General features: G+C 53.9%; 3 protein-coding genes and 1 pseudogene across 4 annotated transcripts; 1 reads left to right on the top strand and 3 right to left on the bottom strand.

The window, feature by feature from the left end:
* Positions 1–4,087: 4,087 nt before the first annotated feature.
* On the bottom strand, positions 4,088–5,237 carry LOC112882371 (flavonol synthase/flavanone 3-hydroxylase). The gene is made up of 2 exons (XM_025947420.1): positions 4,452–5,237; positions 4,088–4,346 (listed from the first exon to the last, which is right to left on the bottom strand). The coding sequence occupies exons 1-2, from the start codon at positions 5,235–5,237 to the stop codon at positions 4,134–4,136; spliced, it is 999 nt and encodes a 332-aa protein (XP_025803205.1). The 3' UTR covers positions 4,088–4,133.
* A 1,538-nt stretch (positions 5,238–6,775) lies between these two features.
* Positions 6,776–10,845, bottom strand: LOC112882336 (G-type lectin S-receptor-like serine/threonine-protein kinase At5g35370). Of its 2 annotated transcripts, none has more exons than XM_025947367.1 (3): positions 8,125–10,845; positions 7,376–7,446; positions 6,776–7,269 (listed from the first exon to the last, which is right to left on the bottom strand). In XM_025947367.1, exon 1 carries the CDS (start codon positions 10,843–10,845, stop codon positions 8,161–8,163), a length of 2,685 nt encoding a protein of 894 aa, XP_025803152.1. In that variant the 3' UTR covers positions 6,776–7,269; positions 7,376–7,446; positions 8,125–8,160. The 2 variants fall into 2 exon arrangements, with proteins under 2 accessions (XP_025803152.1, XP_025803159.1); XM_025947374.1 differs by having other exon boundaries at positions 8,055–10,845.
* Positions 10,846–13,982: 3,137 nt separating this feature from the next.
* Positions 13,983–18,011, bottom strand: LOC112892848 (mitochondrial phosphate carrier protein 3, mitochondrial-like). Its single transcript, XM_025959958.1, has 6 exons — positions 17,508–18,011; positions 16,077–16,438; positions 15,946–15,989; positions 14,797–15,011; positions 14,563–14,687; positions 13,983–14,480 (listed from the first exon to the last, which is right to left on the bottom strand). The coding sequence occupies exons 1-6, from the start codon at positions 17,802–17,804 to the stop codon at positions 14,420–14,422; spliced, it is 1,104 nt and encodes a 367-aa protein (XP_025815743.1). The 5' UTR covers positions 17,805–18,011; the 3' UTR covers positions 13,983–14,419.
* Positions 18,012–18,927: 916 nt separating this feature from the next.
* LOC112878920 lies at positions 18,928–20,674 on the top strand (annotated as a pseudogene).
* Positions 20,675–20,685: the final 11 nt, after the last annotated feature.

Genomic DNA, 20,685 nt, shown 5'->3' on the forward strand with positions numbered 1-20,685 from the left:
GAGCAGGTAGGCGAGAATTGGGTACTGTAGCACATTTCTGACACTGTCAAAAAATACGAAAGTGTTTGGATTAGTGCAAAAGGCACAGTGCGAAGTTTGGAGATGGACAGACAGCAGAAATCTAAAACCATGTTCTTTCGCGTGCAAAGAGGGAGGACCAATCACTTGGTGACGTACATGCTTTGCCAGTACGACTCTCGGACCTCCTCCAAAGGTAAGGTTAGAGGGAGCTTGATTGCTTCCTCTCTTAAATGATATAGCAGTGCTCCTGCTGTTTATTTAAAAATATACTTATGTTAGAGTGAGTTGCTACCTTATACATATAAGATAGCGTAAGGGTTATATCTTCCAACAATTAGAGTCAGATACTAGCTCATACATCTAGATAGACCCATGTATCAACCTCACTAATTTAGGGATGTGTGCAGGAGACTATCTCTTAAGTAAGAGATAGCTTTTCTTTATCTCTCTTCCACATGGATAAAAAAAACTGATGTAGCATAGTTATGAGCTAGCTGACTCAGCTCCTTTGGAGGAGGCCTCGGAATCCCACTGCATTTAACTGACAAGTGACAACGGAAAAAAAACATATCCTCAGGTACATCTACACTTTATCATGCAAGTGTTAATTTGTCGATAATAAGCTAGTGGGGTGGTGATGGCGAGGTTGCATTCGTCATTTAATAATAAGCTTGCAAAGTCACATGTTCATCAGCTTCTATGAAACATAAAATTCGTGACAGTAAATTACGATGATCCCATGGTTACAGCATTATTTAAAGTAGATTAATCAGAGGGGCAGTACTCTCGCACAGCATGATAGCTACAGCCATTGAAACTTGAGAGTCCGTAGAGGTAAGAGCCCAGATGCTGGAAGGAAGGATCTATGCATATGTTATTGCGCCCCACGCCCACACCAGAACCACAAGCAAGCCAGCAATGGCGTGGAAAGGTCATGCGTCGAAGCTATCCCTGTATCCACAAGTAGCGGTAGGGACCTCCTGGCCTGCTCGCTCGCTTCATATATCGGGGCGGTTTCTTTAGTTTCCGTCGCTCGATCGGATTGAGTGGCGGCTGACGACCGGTGGTTGTTCCGTGACAGTTAGGTAGGTGGTCGGATCGAGTGGGCGATCGATACAAGTGGTGGTGGGGCTGGCCGCCGGCACATATCGATGGCACCACGCCGGCATCTAGCAAGCTAGCTGCTTAATTTCCGGCACTCCTCTTTTGGTGTCGAGACTCGAGAGGGCGGCCGGAAGCAACGCAAAACTGGCAGAGAAACGCGGCGCGGTCGAACACGACGCATCAGGCTGATCCGGAGGGGGAAAATGAGTGGATCCGTGAGTGCGTGGATCACTCTCGGTTCGTCTGACCGATGCGGTAAACATGGGCATTGGCATCATACACCTGTCGAGCACTCGAGTCAACTCCTAAAACGAAAGGCACTGACTTGGTGACAGATCCCTCCGACGACGCGCAGCGATGCGTGCCCGAAGACGCCATGCGTCGCCATGAAGCGAAGGCCCAGCTGAGGAGGCATGGCGGGACGTCGCTTGCGAGAAGGAGACGCCTCGCCATGTGACGATGGATGTCGGAATATTTGGGTTAGACTTATTTATTTAAATGATAAATTAAGAATTAAAAGATCCATGAGTTAATATTGAGGAGTTAAGAGAAGATTAATACCTTATGAGTAATTGAGGAGAGTAAGAGTTAGGTTATAAATGGTGATTAAAATAAAGATGTGATGGCAGGTAAATGGTGTGCCTTAATTGTCATTGTTGTGTCCAGATTTCTCTCCTATCATCTATATAAAGAGCCAGCCTCCTCTTATTTTTTTCCGGTAAAAGAGAGCTTTATTTATTAGCACGAAGGGTTAATCAGATCTGCGATGCACGCAGTGTGTGTATTTCTTCTAGCTAGATGCTTAACTTATTAGCAACTAGATTGCACTATCTCTTTAGCTTGGCGATTTGCTAGTCTACCAGCAGCTGCGTCTGGTCTTTTGCCTCCTCCAGGACGAAACGATGCGTTGAGGGTACTCCTGCTGCTGCATGCCTTGGACAATACGGGCACAGTCAGATTCAAGGATGATCGGGCCTTGTATCCACTGCGCTGCCAGCCGAAAACCTTCCAAGCATGTCTGGGCTTTAGCTTCAACTGCATCCTAACACCTGAAGAGCACGCGCCAGGCGGGGAGAATGATACGGCCTTCGCTGTCGCGGGCTACGACGCCAACACCTGCCTCCCCCGTATGGGGAACGAAGGACCCATTACATTTCACCCGGCCTGGTGGGGGCGGCTCCCACCGTGCTCTTCTCGTCGTCTCATTGGGCATCGCTGTACGTTGCTTCCTATTGTCGGACGGTAAATATGGAGCTTTTCCCTTGCCTCCTACCTTATCGTCAGTAGGGAGTTCTTCAGAGAACGTGGACTGCATGGCACAGAGGGCATGAACAACCTCTGAAATGCTCGTAGGCCTGGCTTGGTGCGTGATATTATTATGTACTGCCTGTGTCTTCCATACTAACAGCTTAACTTGATCCCTCACCGAGTCTAAACACTGGTCCAGCAGTAGTAGTATCCAGTCAGGTCCCGTGTTCCTGAATTGTGATTCAGCTGGTAGCTGTCAGTGATCTCTCATGGCCATTCGTAGTCCTCTCGCCTAGGAGCAGGTAAATGGCGTGATAGCTTGATTCTACTTCTCGGCTGCACAATGGGCATATATCGCTTGCCTCCATTTTCCTGAGGGTTGGCAATGTATTTCTAGCTAGTTTCTGAAGGTTGAACACTTTGGTAGTCCTGCTGAGGAGATCTCTCCTTTTTCTCTGTTTTCTGTTGCGCGCACAGCTCTAGCGAGAGCAGGCCTCCGAAACCCTGCACGTTGAAGGTTCTGTACGGGATAGCGGGCAATCACGTTTTTGAGAGCGTCTTCACGCGATTGCTCGCTTCCTCCCCAATTGACTACTTCTCCCTCCAGCCGTACGACTATTTCCTGAAGCTGTGCGACTACTTCCTCAATAAATACGATTACTCGGTGCCTCGATCGACTACTTTCTGAAGCTCGTAAGACTACTTCCCAGTGATCATATCTGTGTTCCCTAAATGAACATCAAGATCACTCTGACTACTTCCCGAAGGTCATCAGAACTCGACTTAGTTCGACTAAACGCGTACCAACACAATGTTCAACACCGGAAACGACGCAAATGGTGCCTCCAGCACAGGTCCTGCCTTGGGGTACTTTCTAAACATTCTCATTCTCCGGTTTACTCTTATATTTATGTTAATTGATGAAATTAACATGAATACAAGCACATACTTTGTCGTCATGAGATCACTAATTTGTATCTTGAATTTGCTGGTAATATTCGGAATTAAAATATGCCCAAATCTGCATAAATTTCTAACAATGGAGACACGGACTCTTCTTCAACCCTGCCCTCTGGTCCGCAGACTGCAGTCCTCGCCGAGCCGCCATTGACGCGGACCCGTTCTCCGCATCAGCGTGTGAAGCGGATTCACTGCCGATCACGACATGTTCCTCTGGTCCGCAATGGGCGGCGCTCTAATGGGCAACCAGCTGGCGACCATGGACGCATTGGCCTGTTGTCCAGCAGACACACTTTGGTCCTCGACTGAAAACGTCAGGAACCTAACATAGTACACATAGTGATCCACTTTAGTGCTCCAATCACTACCTGTCATGGGTGCGTTACTGCAGTCGCCCTCCCAGCTGCAGCTATACATGGAGGAATCACAGACGTTGACTTTTTTTGAAACACAGACGTTGACTTGTGTGTGTTTATTTGGAGGAAAATATGCTCACAAATGAGAGGGAGATGCAGGCCAAAAGAACATGCTGCCTTCCAAACTCAAATCAAAATAAAAGGCCCATTTACTACAGTTGTTTAAACCGAACCAGGCCGGCCCATATACCACAGTTTACTTTAGCTAACCAGGTCGGGCCATTATTACAATAGAGTAGATGATAACCAGCCCACAGTCGGTGGCCCAATCCAAAGCAAAAAAAAAAAAGAACAAAGGGGATAATTGCGCGTGGCCGGCCACACAAACTGTCATCAGTACGAGTGTACGACAGAGAAACGTGCTGCAAGCATGTCGTGTCCGGTCTACATGGGGAGCTTGTTGATCTTGCAGTGTTGGTACTCCTGGTACTTCCTCGCCTTGTACTTGGCCGGGCTCTCGCCGGCGACCAGCTGCGGGTGCGGCCCGACGACGAGCTCTCCCGGCGGCTCCACGAACACCGGCCACGACATCCGCGTCTTCTCCTTGCTCACCGTCGTGCGGTGCAGCACCGCCTTGTACGCCCCGTTGCTGAAGATCTGTCGACACGCACGTTCAACGTGACACAAAGAAAGACATCTTTTCAAAAAAAAACAAAGAAAGACACATCGGCTCGTGACCGTGTTCTGCATTGGCACACTTGCCTCGATCTGGTCGCCGATGTGGATGATGAGCGCGTCCGGCACGTACTTGGCATCGTACCAGTGGCCGTCCTTGAAGACCTGGAGCCCCTGCACCTCGTTGGGCACGAGGACGGTGAGCGTGCTCATGTCGGTGTGCGGCGCGACACCGAGGGTGAGCTCCGGCTGCGGGCACGGCGGGTACAGGTTGATCTTCTGGAGGAACACCAGGTCGCCGCCGCCGAACGCCTCCGCCATGGCGCCCTCCTCGAGGCCGAGCCCCAGCGAGAGGTGCCCGAGCAGCTCGCGCGCCAGCCGCTGCACGTGGCAGCAGTACGCCTCGTTGGCCTCCCGGTACCCGGCGGGGCTCCGGGGCCAGGCGCCGTGGTCGACCTTCTCCGGCGGCGCGACGACGTGGAAGAAGAAGTCGTTCCACGTCTTCTTGCCCTCGAGGTCCCTCTGCAGCCTCGTGCCGTAGCCCTCGATCCTCCCGGAGGCCGGGTCCATGGCGTAGCGCTCCTTCTCCTCCCGCGGGAGCGAGAAGAAGGCCCGCCCGACCCGCTGCAGCTCGGCCACCACCGGGGAGGGCACGCCGTGGTTCACCACCTGGAACAGCCCCCACTCCCGCGCCGCGGCCGCGACGCGCGCGCCGCACCCGGGCTCCGACAGGTCGATCACCGGCGCGTCCGGCGCGGCGCCGCCCGGGAACGTGGTGGCGGCCGGCTGCTCGTGCTCCGGGCGCACGAACTCCGGCGGCAGCGCGCCCAGCGACGCCGCCAGCTCCTGCACGCTCCGATGCACTTCTCCCATCGATCCCAGCACTTGCTCCTGCACGCACGCTGCTGGCTAAGAGCATTGAAGCAGCAGCAGACATACATATACATGGACAGTTAGTGTGGCAATGTGAGTAGCATGTGGCTGGTGCCTGGTTGCCGGAGTTGGCTGCGCACGGCACCGAGGTTTGGCAACCGGAAATCTGAGAAGAACGGGGCATCGCGGATCGCGTGTTCGCGTTTTTGGCCGTGGAGTGCACCTACCAGAAACTCGTTTTCCTGTTATGTTTGGTATATACGCCGCGCGCATTTCCGGCTAGCTTGGTCTGAATTCGCGGTACGGTGATCTGTTCGTGTCAGACTAGTGCTTGTGGGTCTCCCCACAAGTCGGAAGGAAGCCTATACTGCTAGTGTACTTTGGCTCCGAAACCGAAAGGGACTTGACTAGCCGTGCAGCTGCACGGGAACATCTCGAGTGGAGGAATGCTGCCAAATACTTTTCTAGTAGTAGCACGGTGCCCATATCCTCGACCCCGACCCCGCCCCCGCCTCCGGCCTGCTACGACGCGATGGTCGCGGACGAGGCGTGCCGTGCGGCGTGCGCGGCGCTGGGGGCGGGGCAGCCGGACGCCGCCGTGCGGTCGCTGCGGGTGGCAATACGAGGCTGCCCGCCGGAGAAGACCGCGACAGTCGCTAAGGTGAGGTCCATGATGGCCATTGCGTCCGCCCAGTTGCACAAGCAGCAGCACCAGGCGCAGCAGAGCTGCCAGAGCGGCAGCACCTCTTCGCCACCGTTCACCGGCGGGCCGTCGCCCTGCGCCCGTGCGCCGCCTCCCTCTGCTTCCGTCCGCCGTTGAGCGAGGATTTTTTCACAAAAATGTTGGATCGGATATTTACACATAACCCCCTATATCGGATCACGATCGCGATCCGTTCAGGGGGTTATGTGTAAATATTCGGATCGCGCTTAGTATAGGGGGTTATGTGTACATATTTACGTCTACGGCATCGCCCAATTGTTCCGAGACCTCCTCGCTCCCGGCGATTACGGCAGCGGCGGCTGCTCGCGCCGCCCACTTTCCCGCCGGAGACATTCTTCTCGGCAGGGCCACGGCCTCCTCGATCCCTGCTGCGCTTCTCCCACCTCACAACTGCAACCGCAACCTCCCGAGAGCAAGCGAGGCCTCCGCACTGGACGCTCCCGCGGTCCCGCCAGCCGCGAGGGTCGCCGGGTTCTGACAGGCCTGGTTTCTGACAAGGCGAATCGAGCAGCGTCTAATGTTGGCGCTAGTAAGCTTCTCGCCGGACGGCCGGAGAAGCAGGAGACGTGGCCGTCGCTTCCGCTTAGTAGCACCACCGGCAGAGCAGGAAGCCAAATTCATCACTGCTGCAGTTTCCTCTGCTTGGAAAAACGCTAATTGTGCCTTGGGCAGATTCATGTTTCCTATTTGTCTGGCTCGGTCAGGACGACAGAGATCATAGATAGCAAACCTTGGTGTGATAGTGACCTAAACATTCGTCGAAAAAATTGTGTGATGGAAACAGGGTGTACTGAATATGGAAAACCATAAACAATTTCAGCAGATCTCATGTCCTCTTTCTGTCTGAATCACAGTATCCGACTTGTTCGAGCTCTGAGCTTACATGGGGAAACACAGCATCGCTAAACGTGAGAAATCCAGCATATACCGATGTGCTTCGCTCCTGGCTTTGAACTAATTATTGCCCCCCAAAAATTGCATGGGAAAGGAGAAGCCAGAATTCAGTTACAGCCATGGTGGAGATGGTGCTCTCGCCATGTGCTACATGGAGTCATGGATACATTGCCAGGCTTGGCAGTCATTGGTGTCTGGTCAAGGCCTGAAGTGGAAATCTTGAAAAATCACCTCACAACTAATCCTGCAAAGGCAGGAGCGGAGGACCTCACAGGCACTTCTTTACTTCTGGGAATGCCGGTTTTTCCTTATTTGCAGCTTCGACATCATCAGGTGATAGATGCTACAGCAACAGTAACCACCCCTTGATGCTTTCAACTGCATGCATCAGCAAACTCCTCGAGATCCTTCAGACTGCCACCAGAAAAATGACACAATGAGTGTTCTCAAACATCACGCTTGAGAATCCTACAAGCACAAAAAAGGATGTCTGTTATGTTTGTATCGTGGATTTGCTTACCTTGTTGACGGTATCTCTTCACGTCTTTGCTGGCGTTCCTCGTCCGTGATGCCCAGCAAGTATCGCAATCACTGAAAAAAGGTGGTGTGCACGTTTAGTAAAATCACATATTATTTCTGCTATGAAATGAAACCAAACTAAAGAAAGAAAAGTTTAGCTTGTTCATAGTATTTCCATATAACATAGCTCTAATATATAAGAAAATGCATCAGAACATTCATATTGGCATATCTACTAGATGTTTCCAAAGACCTGGGTGCACCAATAGCAGGACCTATTTCCCCCAAGAAAAAACAGTTAATTCAATTCACATTTTCAGGCTTGGGCCTACTGCACTGAAGGCTGGGTCGTGTTCTAGTGCTTGTGGACTGGGTTTTCCGGCAAGTCAGAAGGAAGCCTATATCTGCTACTCTACTGTGATCTGTTCGTGTAAGACTAGTTCATAACTTGACTAGCCGTGCAGCTGGCCGGGAACATCGCGTGCAGAAGAATGCTAGCAAGTTTAATTGAGTGCTGCATAGATGCTGGAGGAATAGGCAGACGCAACTGAACCGATCGATCGACCCGACATGTGCGTGGCGCTGGCGCCTCTAGCTGTAGTGATGTAGAGACACTAAACTAAAACTAATTGGGATGCGTAGATGAAATGCAACAAAATCGCGTCGAATGGACCGGATACCTCGTAGATACAAAGATGAATTCCTCTGTTCTACTAGTGCCAAGGAGCGAAATCAAGAATGGATTCGTACACTCTCACGCTAGGAACAATTCGCGCCAATTCTTCGCTATCTCGGCCCGGAGAGTTGAGTCGACGACATGTACGACGGCCATCCGCTCATCGTCGTCAGCGTCGTCGTCCCCGATCGGTCCCCGGGGGACGCCACATGGTTGAGATTCATGTCGCTGCCTCCGCCGTCCACCGGCCCTGAGAACCCCCGGCCGTACAGCCGGAGGAACCCGAGCGAGTTCGCCCGCGGCTCCCAGAGCTCCATGGTGCCCTCGAGCATGCCGGCCACGACCGCCATGCTCGGCCGCAGGTGAGGGTCCTCGTGGAGGCAGCACAGCGCCACCTTCACCACCCTCTCCACCTCCTTGTCCACCACCCGCCCCTGCAGCCGCTGGTCGGCCAGCTCCGCGTACTGCCCGGCCTCGTGCCCCTCCAGCGCGGCGAGCGGGAAGTAGTCGCTCTTCGCGCCGCGCGACGAGCTGCCCGTCGTCCCGTCCGAGGAGTTGGAGGCCTCGCCGCCGCCGCCGCCGCCGCCGCCGCCGCCGCCGCCGCCGCCGCCGCCGCTTACGTGCTCGCTGCGGTTCTTGCGGCCGCGCACCAGCTCCAGCAGCACCATCCCGAAGCTGTACACGTCGGTGCGGTCGGTGATGGCCGCGTTGCTGAGCCACTCCGGCGCGAGGTACCCGCGCGTGCCCCGCATCGTCGTGAAGAGGCCGGACTGCTCCGGCGTGAGGAATTTCGCGAGCCCGAAGTCGGCGATCTTCACCTGGCCGCCGTCCGCGAGCAGGATGTTCTCCGGCTTCACGTCGCAGTGGATGATCCTCTGGTCGCAGCCGAAGTGGAGGTACGCCAGCCCCCTCGCCGCCCCGATGGCGACGTCCATCCGCTCCTTCCACTCCAGCAGAGGGCCGGTCGGCCGGAACAGCGACCGGTCGAGGGACCCGCGGTTCATGTACTCGTACACCAGGAGGCGGCGCTGACCCTCCGTGCAGAAGCCGCGGAGGCGGACGAGGTTGATGTGGTGGATGTTGCCGATGACGGCGATCTCGGTGCAGAACTCGCGCTTGCCCTGCATCCCGACGCCCTCGATCTTCTTCACGGCCACCTGCGAACCGTCCGGGAGCTCGCCTTTGTACACGGCGCCGAACCCGCCGGCCCCGATCTTGATGCGGAAGCTGTTGGTCATGTCCTCGATCTCGTCGTGCGTGAACCTGGTCGGGAGGCCAGGGATGGCGATGTCGTTGCTGTCGTCGTCAACATCCCGCACGAGGTGCGCGGAATCCGATGGCGAGCGCTGCCGCCGGAGCTGCAGGTCCCTGGAACGCGACGAGCGCCGCCCTTGTTTACGCCACGACGTGATTACGATGGCGCTGACAACGACGATGAGCACAAACGCGACGACTGTTGGGAGCAGGATGGCGATGAGGTTGCTGTTTGAAGAACTGTCCGATGACCTCGATTGCTGCGAGCTCTGGACCTTGATGTAGCCGAACTTGTCGGAGCCATCGGTGGAGTTGGCGCTCATGAAGGACCCGAGCTGGTGCTGCACCAAGTAGCAGGACAACGAGGAGGAGTCGTAGAAGTAACCGAGGCAAAAGCAGTTGCTGGTACAGAGAGCCTGGCATGAAGAGATGGTGTCGCCGGCCAAGGTCGGCGGGTCGAGTCTGTTGGCGTAGTAAGCGATACCATTGCCAAGGCTGACATACGAGACCGGCAAGCTGCTGCCATCACCGGCGCCGCCGCATGAGGAGACGGACAGCGGGGTGGAGCCGTCGGATGGCGCGCACCCGCCGTCGTGCGACGCCGCGAACAGGGGCGGGCACATGCAGCCCTTGGGCGAGCAGAGCCCGAGCGCGCCACAGGAGAGTGGCAGAGCGCACCCGTCGGTCGGCGCAGCGAACCCGCCGTCCATCGGCGTCCTCGATGAGTTCGCCGACGCGAAGCTTGAGATCTGCAGCTTCCCATCATAGCCAAGCTTAACAATTCGCAGCTCGGCTGCCGGCAAAGAGACCTGGATGATGACCCCGCCGTCCGCCGCGAGAAGGTACAGCCCGGTGCCGTTCACGGCCATGTACGCGACGGTGCCGCCCCTGTCCATGGTCGAGCTGGCGTCATTGGAGAGCCGCCAGTACATGGAGCCCATCCACGTGAGCACCGCATCGGCCGCCGTCACGTTGAGCCGGTAGTCCCCCTCCGAATAGTCGGAGTCCGACGCGGCGGACGCCAGGAACGCCCCGGCGGTGAGCCTCTGCGAGGACACGATGGTGTCCGTGGGGCGGTCGAACGACTGCCAGAGCGTGGCGTTCCTCGCGTCGAGCAGCGCGAGGTTGCCGCGGTCGTCGAGGCGGAGCGCGGCCACGGGTTCGCCGAACGGCGGCGTGGACCAGATGGTCGTGCCGTTGGGGTCCTCGACGGAGAGCCCCCGCGCCGTGAGCTGCAGCGGCGCGGCGCGGTCGGTGAGGGGCGCGGCGCGGTTGGCGACCCAGACGCAGGTCTTGGACGGCGCGTGGAGCACGGCGAGGTAGAACCGCTCCTGCTGCCCCGCCGGGTTGTGCACCACAGCCTGGAATGCGCCGCTCCGGGACGCGAGGAACACGCCGAAGGTGTCGATGAAGAGCAGGTACGACGCCGAGAAGTCCGGGGCGAGCACCTCCGTGGCGATCCTGCCGCCGCGCGCCCGGAGCGAGGCGGCGCCGAGGAGGAGGAGCAGCAGCAGGACGGCGAGTGGGGGACGCGTCGGCATCGGTGCGCCCGTGGATCGGCGGGCTCATAGCATTGGCACCGGGCGTTCGGCGGTGGGGTAGGCGCAGGCGTGCGTGACGAAGGCATGGCGGGCCGGGGGAGGCTGGGTTTGTGGCAGGGCAGTTGACTCGAGCGCCATTGGCCGCGGTGGGATCTGGGTGGCGGTGCTGGACATATAAAAATAATGCAACGCGACGACGACTTGCGGCCGGTGCTGGCGTGCTGCGTCGTCGGCGTGCAGGCGCAGGTGCGGCTGCCCGCCTGCCGCCGCCTGTTTCGCCACCGCTGAATAAATTCGGAGCCCGCGGGATGGTGGCGAGGTTGAACGTCGTGCGCGAATCGCCGGCAGCGTGGGCGGATGAGATTGTTTATGGTGCCTGCGCTTGGTGTCCTACCAGGAGCCATCAGCACAGCAAGGCTTCTTCATCCATGGAAACCGTCCAAGAAACGACCCAGCTCAACGGCTACTCGTCCGGATCTAGGGATAGGAAAGAGTAATCGATGGATCGAACGTCTTTTCAGAGAACGAAACAGCAGAACGCTGTGCTCTTATATTCTGAATCTGACCCTGTGTGCACTACTAGTATTTTTTTTCCTCATTCAGGAAACCAAACGATGAACATCGAGACTGCACTTTGTCTTGTTACTTCCACATAAAACGAGCAAAGAAATGGATCGCTAATGATTGCCCGCTGGAACGAGGCAAAATGACAGCAGCTGTACTAGTACTAACTACTAATCGTGTCACTATTTTGCTTGTTCTGCTGTCAGTTACAGTACCTATGAAATAGTATCCTTCGAATCCCATCCTTTATCTTTTTCCTCCATATCAACTTCATTCTCTATACCAAACTTAACTCCAACAACATCCTCTATTTCCATCTTCTGTACCCCACAATCTTATATTACTTTTCTATCCTTTCTTCCAACCGCTCCCGCTCCCGAACGGTGCCGTCGCCCCTCCCGCGCCCCGCCGGTCGCCTCTCCTGCCGCCCCTGCCGCGCCCCGCCGGCCGCCGCCCCCGCCGCCCCTGCCGCTCCCCGCCGGCCGCCGCCCCCGCCGCCCCTGCCGTGCCCCGCCGGCCGCGCCGCGCCCCGCCGCCCCTGCAGTCGCGCCGTCCCGCCGTCCCGCCGCCCCTACAGTCGCGCCGTCCGCCGCCCCGCCACCCCTGCAGTCGCGCCGCCCCGCAGCCCCCCCCCCCTCCCGCGCCGCCCCGCAGCCCCGCCGCCCGCGCAGTCGCGCCGTCCCGCCTCCCCGCCGCCCGCGCCGCCCCTCTGTGCGGGACGCAGGCGATATCCTTCATTTTACCGCACGCGTTGGAGAATACCGATGGAGCGATACGGTGCTACAGTAGCCTCCGTTAATAGAGAACCGAACCTTTTACAGGACGCCGCTGGAGTCGGCCTTAGTGCGCCGGCCATGTCATCCATGATGATTCATGCGGCCTCTCCGGTCTCCGCCTCGCCTCTTCTCGCGCGCCGGCTGGCCGCCCAGGGCCATTTGTTTATCGAGCACGCACGATTCCGCGCGGCCACCCCTCCCAGATCTCGCGGGAGATGACGCGGAGCTCACATGAGGCGCTGCGCCCCCGCCGGTAGGCAATTGGCGTACGTGCAAGTGGGCGTAAAAACTAAACCTGAGCTCAAATGCTCAGTGCACAATCATGGTCTCATGGAGAGTTGGTGAGAGTTGGAGACAAGTTTAGCCAGGAAAAAGAGCAGCCAATAGGAAATTCACTGCCGGGCTCGTTCCCAGAGCTTCTCATGTCAGTTTTCTCAAGGCCATGGTCTCAGCTCACTGGCGGCAGAGCCCAAAGATGCAGGCCACTGTCCAACTCGTACCTTCACCCGACCTACAAAAACTCGTAGGCTAGCTAGTTAAACAATGACCATTCTTGAACGTTGATGTGCTCGTCTGGTAGAGCCGTTTTTCTTTTGGCTTCTGGGACTTGTTTTTCTTATCTCCTTGCAAAGTTGCAATTGTATTTTAGAAGCATCTTGATGCGCTATATAATTTATACCAACGTATTGAGCTGAGCCTGAGCTGGTTATGCGGGCCGTGTCCACGCCGTTAGATGCATGCATCAGGATCCTGAGTCGGCAAGATGCTTGTGCGGGCAGCGGAGTGAGCTGGGCGGTGGCGTGTGCATCCACGGCCGGCGTTCGTGCGGCTCCGGGGGGTGGTTCAGTGGCTCAGTCGGCGGAAGCCCGGCAGACTGCCGTAGTTGCTCCGTTCAGGTTGCTGCACGGTATGGGGAAGCCTGTAACAGTTGGTGATAAAGACTGTTTGCTACTAGTATTATGCAAGTGGCACAAAACTTAATAAAGCCCGATCGCCGGCTTCATGGTAGCAAGAAAGTCAACAACGACACGACAGAATGTCAGCATCAGGCCTAAAGTTGCAACAGGAGCAGTGTTCAGATTTTAGGCCGTGCACATGATGAAAAGATAACATCAGCATGAGATCGAGCAACCATTACAAGCAAGTCACGAGCCGCATTTAGACAAGAGATCTAACATTCCATCGCAAAGCTTTTGAAATACTTAAGGCAAACACTCTAGACCACCTCATCCTGCAGCCAACCAATCAGGCAAACACTCTAGGCGAACTGACGCATAGCTCGAGCAGAACCAACACTACAACATAACCGGACCCAAACACTATTTGACAATGAATGAACTCGACTCTCCCACTCTTCTCCTTTTAACAGATAAAGAAGAAAAGAAATTCAAAGGGGGTGAGGATGAAAGGCCGAAATACCCTCATGCATTGACCACGGATACACGCCTGCTAGTTCCTCGCGGAATGGTCAACTCTACAGGTTTCTGTCCTTTGAATTGGAGTCAGAGACCAGCAAGTGATAGATATACGGTACTGAGAATATGGAGTTGTAGAGTACATTTGAAACCAAAATCTTTATGTACATTGTTGCTCATGATAGAATCCAATCAGCTATACAACTCAAGGAAATGGTCTGGTGGCAAGTCATAAAATTTCTCAAAGAGATGATCGACAAGACGTCTCTGCATGTAAAGTGCAGTGATCTGTTTGATAGAAATGTCGAGAGATGAAACTAGGACAATGATAGAATGCTCACCCGACACCGTTAAATGGGCCAAATGAAAGAGGCAACGCAAATGTTCGATTTGAAAATTTTGAACAACTAGAGCCAGTGATGCAGAGTAAAGAGAAAAAGGGAGCAAATTAGTTACAAAGAAACGGAGCAAATGAGTTGTAGTTCAGAACAAGGGCAAAATGAAGAGCATCAAATTTGGTGCATGCTTCCAGAAACTCCATGATGTGACTTGTGAGCATTCCTCGGTATAGGAGGTAAACAAAATCTTCGCTCTAACAGTCTTGCTGTCCTAGAAATTATTATGCATCGAGCATAAACTTTTCCTGGGGGCAAAAAAAGATCTATTTCGCCTGTTTTCACCTGTTTAATGAGTTCCTCTCATCAAAAGGATGACGGACAAATCATCCGTTAAGAAAAAAACAAAAGCTTGGGAACTAAGCTCTTGAGTGACTGATACAATTCCATCCACCAAATACCATCTCCGGGGATACAGAAAAAATCAAGCGCTGGCTTTCGATTCAGCCTCTGCTGGGGCAGGTGTAACACCACCAGTTGTTGGGCTGAAAGAGGAAACAAAGTAAACCATTAATTGGTGATATATCAAAAGAATTTAGCTCTTGCAAAGAAGCAGGGGATACTCACAGTCCAACCATGACTTTGAAAGCATCATAAATTCCCCACTGAGCTCCAGTAAGGGTACCAATCATGACAATACGAATAGGAAGTCCTCTGGTGAAAAGACCCACGAGACCAAACTTCTTAACAGCCTGCAAGAATACATACAGTCAATTAACAGAAAGCAATATCATAGTTAACCAACATCTCATAAGTATGACAAGAAAATAAGGTTTGAGGCAAAAGCTGGAATATGCTTACATCACCCACTGTAGCACCCTTGGCATTGTTCAGGAAAGACACAAGGTTGTCAGCCGGGTGAGAAACAACAGCACAGAAGACACCAGCAATATAGCCACCAGCAAAGCTGATACCCAACTGGGTCATCTTGCTGCACTCAGACTTGGGAACAGGCATAGCATGCTTGTAGATAAGCTCAACAATGGTCTCAAAGGAAGCAAACTTCATCATGGTATCTGCACGCATCATGCAAGAATTAAACTTATGAGTACATCTTATAACAGGAGAAGATAGCTTATATAAGAGCAAATAATATAATACAACTAAGAAAATGAACATAATCACTAAGAAACAGGGCATGGGAGCTCCACACTGCATAGTAAAGGTTTAAAGTTACATCAATTTCTGCTTAGAGGAAATGTCAAGACTACAGCTGTTAACTATGGCGATACTATGAGATTCCTGGTATAAAATATCAACAGACATCTTTATTTAGTTGGTGTCATGCAATTCTACATACCTAAATAAAATGTATGGAACAATCTAGGAAGCAGTCGACTTGTGTGAAGAAAACCTCCACTAAAGCTCATAGTGCTTGATAGACAACTACAGCATCCAAAGCCTTTTTAATAAACGGCTATCATGCTTTTCTAATCAAAATGGAAATCCCAATAAAAAAATTTGCAAACAATTTAAAGCTGATACTGGAAGATACCAAAACTGAAACAGAGTGGTATGGGTTCTCTTCTTGTTGGGCCACGTGCAACAGATAAATTGATTGTTCAAATACAGAGTACAATACATGCATTTTTGACAAAATATGTGTTGATGTCCTGGATTTTAGAGAAAGGTGAACTCTAGTGAAAACCACTAAAAAGAAGGTGAAGAAACTCTATAAAGTGGGTGAACAAAAGTATAACAAATAGTTCTACAGAATAAATAATTATAGGGAATTATCATAAAGCTGAAATGATTGGTGTAACAACAGAGACATTAAAAAAAATAGTCGGTTCACAAGGTGTCAAGACATCAAGAGAGTTGTCCCACACAGACAAGATTAGTTCCTAGAGCATTTCCATGTGACCCACAACTTTCCAGCAGTCACTTAATGCAAATGAAGTTAAAAAAAAAAAGATGAATGTACCAAGATGATAACAGATATGAACTTACAGGGAATCTGACGACCCCAGAGAGGAACAAGTCCCTTGTAGAGCCTAAAATTATTAAGCAGTAAGATCTGTTAACATAGAGGACAAGAAAGTGTCAAATCATGATGATTTTGAGCAAGCACATTTACTTACCCGAGAGCACCCTCAGATCGGACAAATTTGGGGAGCCCATCACTCAACCCACGAGCAAATCCAGGCTGCGTCTGCACACGTACCTTCACAGCTTCAAAGGGGCAGAGAGCCACATCAGCAATTACCTCAGCAGAAGCAGAACCTGCCAGATAGATTAGAGTCTTGTACTTCTGGGCATACTCAGGCCCTGCAATATCTGAGTAGTACTTCTTGAAGAACTCATAGAAGCCAAACTTGCAAGCCCCCTGAGCACTGTAACCAAGCAAGGTAGGCACCCATCCCCTGAAGAAGCCCCTAGCCCCTTGCTCCTTTAACAGGACACCGAATCCAGATGAGATGCTCTTGTATTTCACTGGATCGATCTGCAAAATAAAACCACAACGTGTTATTACCAAAATCCTTAATGCAAGCATGTCATCATTTGTTTCTCACACAATTCATCAGATAATGACTGTACTGATTATCTATCTATCTCAAACTATTAATTAAACGTCACAGTAGATAAACAGAGAAAATGACACTCCACTGAACAGGGAGTGAAGTTTTATGGGTTAGCGAAACCAGAGAGTTAGCTAGGCAGATACCAGATTACAAACTAAAACAGTTGTTTAAAGTATTGAGTTAAATTGGTAAAAGTTCGTTCTACTGGACCAAAATTGCACAAATACATGCATAAAGCCATAAATAGAAAGTGTTCACAAGTTTAGACAGGCAGAATTGAAATCAACCTATTAAACCAAACAAGCCAACTGTCACAATTCACAATTATGGTTCATTTGGTTCCAAACCTGATCATGCCTATCCTAATTGATAGCCATTTGACAACAAATTCATCAATTTGGTTTGTATTACAATTAAATGATTTTGGTAGGGAGACATGAACACAACTACAAAGTTATAATTAACAGAAATGTTGAAAGCTGTGCTCTTAGAGAACTAGCATATCCTAGTCACCAATTCCAACAGAGAGAAAACAAAAGGCACCTTGTGTTGGAATAAACAGAGAGCATGTCAGGACAAAACAAAAGGTGTGGCTATTAACAACATTGGCTGTTCACAGGGGTAAAGCACAGTGATCAAGCTCAGAGGGCTAGCTACGCCTTCAAAAATCTACCTGAAGCAACTACTAAACTCAAACGGGAGCCTGATGCAATCGCTATCCACTCAACAGCTACTCATCTACTAGCAAACAGCACTACTCACAAACTCCTACACGAGCCAGACAAAGCGCAATGCAAAACTTCACGTATAGTGACTAGTAGGAAGCGGAAGATTCACGCATCGGATCATGAAGTGCGAAAATGGAGATCAGAAGCACACAACTACCGAGCCCCGCACTAAGCTAACCAGGCACCGCCAGATCCGCGCAGATTTCCCCGAAATGGTGCCCGGAAGCATCGAGCCCGCAGATCTAGACCGCTGCCCGCTCACCTGCATGTTGCACTTGACGAGGTCGAGAGGGGTGACGGCCATGTGGGTGAGCCCGCAGCTGGCGATCCCTCCGGCCGTGCAGGCGGCGTAGAACGCCGGCGAGTAGAGCTCGATCTTCTCCTTGGGCGCCTGGATCGAGGACGGCGCGCCGCCACCAGCTGCAGCTGCGGCCGGGGCCGGGGCGGGGACGGGGACGGAGAGGCTCGAGGGGGTGGCGGCGAAGGAGCGCGCCGAGGAGGAGGAGGCGTAGAGGAAGCTCGGGAGGAGCGACTCGCGGGAGCGGTCGAAGAGCGCCATCGCCGCCGAGAGATTCGGAAGATTCGTCCCTCTCGTGGGGCTTGGAGGGGCTGGTGGTGCTCTCCGCGAGCTCTCACGGTCGCGTGGCTTCGACGACGAGGCGGAGGCGAATATGAAGGGGCGGGATTCCAACTTGCTAGGGCATCGACCTCTTTGGTGGCTGCGGCGGCGGAGCGGGGTTCGCTGAGTGTGGGGCCCAGCGACTGAGGTCCCAGCGCTCGGTTGGTGGCGCCGTTTGCGGCTGGAGTTGGGGTGCGAACGGCCCACTTTATGTAACCTACGCCCAATAAGACGTGTTAAACATTTCTCGCAGCATTTATAATCTTTTGGATGGGCTAAACCTAATTACCTTCTGATAAGATCAGATGAGCAATTTTGGAAGTACCTTTTCGGCTTTTCCCATCGGCTTTCTTTCGTTCTAATCTCCTTACTCCACATTTATATGTTGGTGGTGAAATGGTCGGTGCCTAGCTAATGTCCCTTGTTTTTCCATGCATGTCCGCACGCCGTGGGCCCTGGCTCGTGCCCTTGAGCCGCGACGACTGACGGCGACGGGAAGTAGATTGGTGCCCAGGATATGCAAATCAACATTCCACCGGGACGGTCTTGTGCTTGTCGTCCCCTTGACCCATGTAGATTCGCGGGGCCAGATGCGGCTCCGTGGCCTTCCAGGAGGGGGCCGCCCGATTGATGGACCGACGGTCAGGTCCACACCCGCACGATAGACGGATGGAGGCTTTTGCTTTGGTCAGAAAAATGCGCACAGATGGCGTGACGAATGACTTAGCTGGGCACGTCTGGGCCCTGGCTGGGCTGAGCACTGCCAAAGAAATGGCCTACTCGGGCCACAGGCCCATCACGCGCTCCTGGCAGCTGTTTTTGCCTTGCTCGCACGCCCAAGCCAACCAACCGTCCACAGCTAGTTAGTTACTTCCCCCCTCGCGCCATCTCCATCGCCTCCTGCCCGGCAAGCAACTCGCGCTTTGGCACCACGCACAAGTCACCCTCGCCGAACACCGCACGCCCCCCTACGAGCTCAAGCTCACCTCACTTCACCTCGCTGCAGGATCGCTTTCGTCTCCCCGCGAAGCCATCCTTTCCCACCCGTGCCTCAATTTCCAGGAACTCCCAACCAATCAAACCCTGCCGTTGCTTTAAAACCAGCGCCGCCTCACCTCATGCAGAGCTCCCAAGCGATCTTTTCCGAGAGCTACAGCTGATCAGGCATTCGAACCGACGCGACGCAAGGAACTGCGCCCAGCCGGCTCATGTCGACGGCGGCGCCCGCGCACCACGGCGGCGGCACGCGGCACCGGACGTGCCGCATGTACTGGTGCTACCAGTGCGCCCGCGCGCTCCGCATCATCTCCTACCCGTCCACCGACGTCTTCTGCCCGCGCTGCTTCGGCCGCTTCCTCCACGAGATCGACGCGCCGCCGCGCCCCGCGTTCCCGCCGCCGCCGCACTTCCTCCCGCACCCGTTCCACCCGCAGCACCAGTACGACGGCCACCCGCGCCGCTGGGTCATATACGGCGGGGAGCCGACAACAGTACCAGGCCGCGCGTTCCGGCAACCTGCTCCAGCGCCGGCTCCGTCGCCTGCACCGGCGCCGCCCCGGCGGCGTGTGCCCTCCCCGCCGCCGCCGCCGGTGCCACGGCGGCCGTCCACGCCCCCGGCCATCGACCCCGGAAACTACTTCACGGGGCCGAACCTGAACAACCTCATCGAGGAGCTCACCCAGAACGACCGGCCGGGTCCTGCGCCGGCGCCGTCGTCGGCCATCGACTCGCTCCCGACGGTGCGGATCACCGAGGCGCACCTGTCGGACGGCCCGCAGTGCCCCGTGTGCAAGGAGGACTTCGAGCTCGGGGAGGCGGGCGCGGCAGAGCTGCCGTAAGCCGTCACCACTCCGACTGCATCGTGCCGTGGCTCCGCCTCCACAACTCCTGCCCGGTCTGCCGTTACCAGCTGCCCGGCGGGGGCTCCAACGGCAGCAGCCAGCAGGCCGCACCTCGCGGCGGCACCGGGAACAGGGAGCGGGACAGAGAGCCCCCGACGATGGTGCGGTGGGGCCCCTTCTCGTGGCTGTGGCCGCCGCGGGAGCTGGACGACCCCGACGACGCGTGGGAGCACAGGCGCCGCGGCAGGCAGCACGACGCGGCCGACGCCGGCGGTAATGACATGACGGCCCTCCAGTCTTTCGTTCTCATGGCAAGCTGTGTTTTTCTCTTCTCGTTCTTCGTCTGAGCCATGTCGAAAGCTCAAAACGTCTTTCATGGACGTTGTACCACGACGACATCACGACATAATGGAGGAACACGCAAAGTTGATTGTGACCTGCCGTTCAATCAACTTCGCTTGCTCCAAGCTGTTTTTCTCATCTTGCATTTGCTTTCAGCATTCTACGCGTGGTGGCGCTCTCTGTTTCTCTTCTAGAAGTAACTGCTTCCGTGGAGACGTAATCGTATCCCAGTTAAGTGTTCTGATCAGGTTCTCATCCTAGTTCAAAAATGCCGCCGTGCTAGCAACCTAACAGCAAATTGATGAATTGCAGGTTAACTCTGCAGCTGTTCTGTCAGTTCAATGTGAATGGTGGAAGCCTGTTGTGAAGATGTAGGCTTGCTCTCTTGTGAAAATGAAATGGAGCCCAGCTGTAAATGGCGTGTAAATTACACATAGTTAAAGGAACATGTCAAATTCAAGGCAGGCTCCATGTACAGTTAATGATGTATCATACGATCATGGTAACATTAGTTTCTGAACATGCAGCAGACATTCTATGTGATGTGGAAGATGTTGGCAGACGAGTTGCAGAATCTTGTAAAAACATGTTCTATGGAAAATCGCACGGTGTGGTGAAATTTTTTCTCATTGATCAAT

Source organism: Panicum hallii, chromosome 1 (assembly GCF_002211085.1).
Source record: "Panicum hallii strain FIL2 chromosome 1, PHallii_v3.1, whole genome shotgun sequence".
NCBI lineage: Eukaryota > Viridiplantae > Streptophyta > Magnoliopsida > Poales > Poaceae > Panicum > Panicum hallii.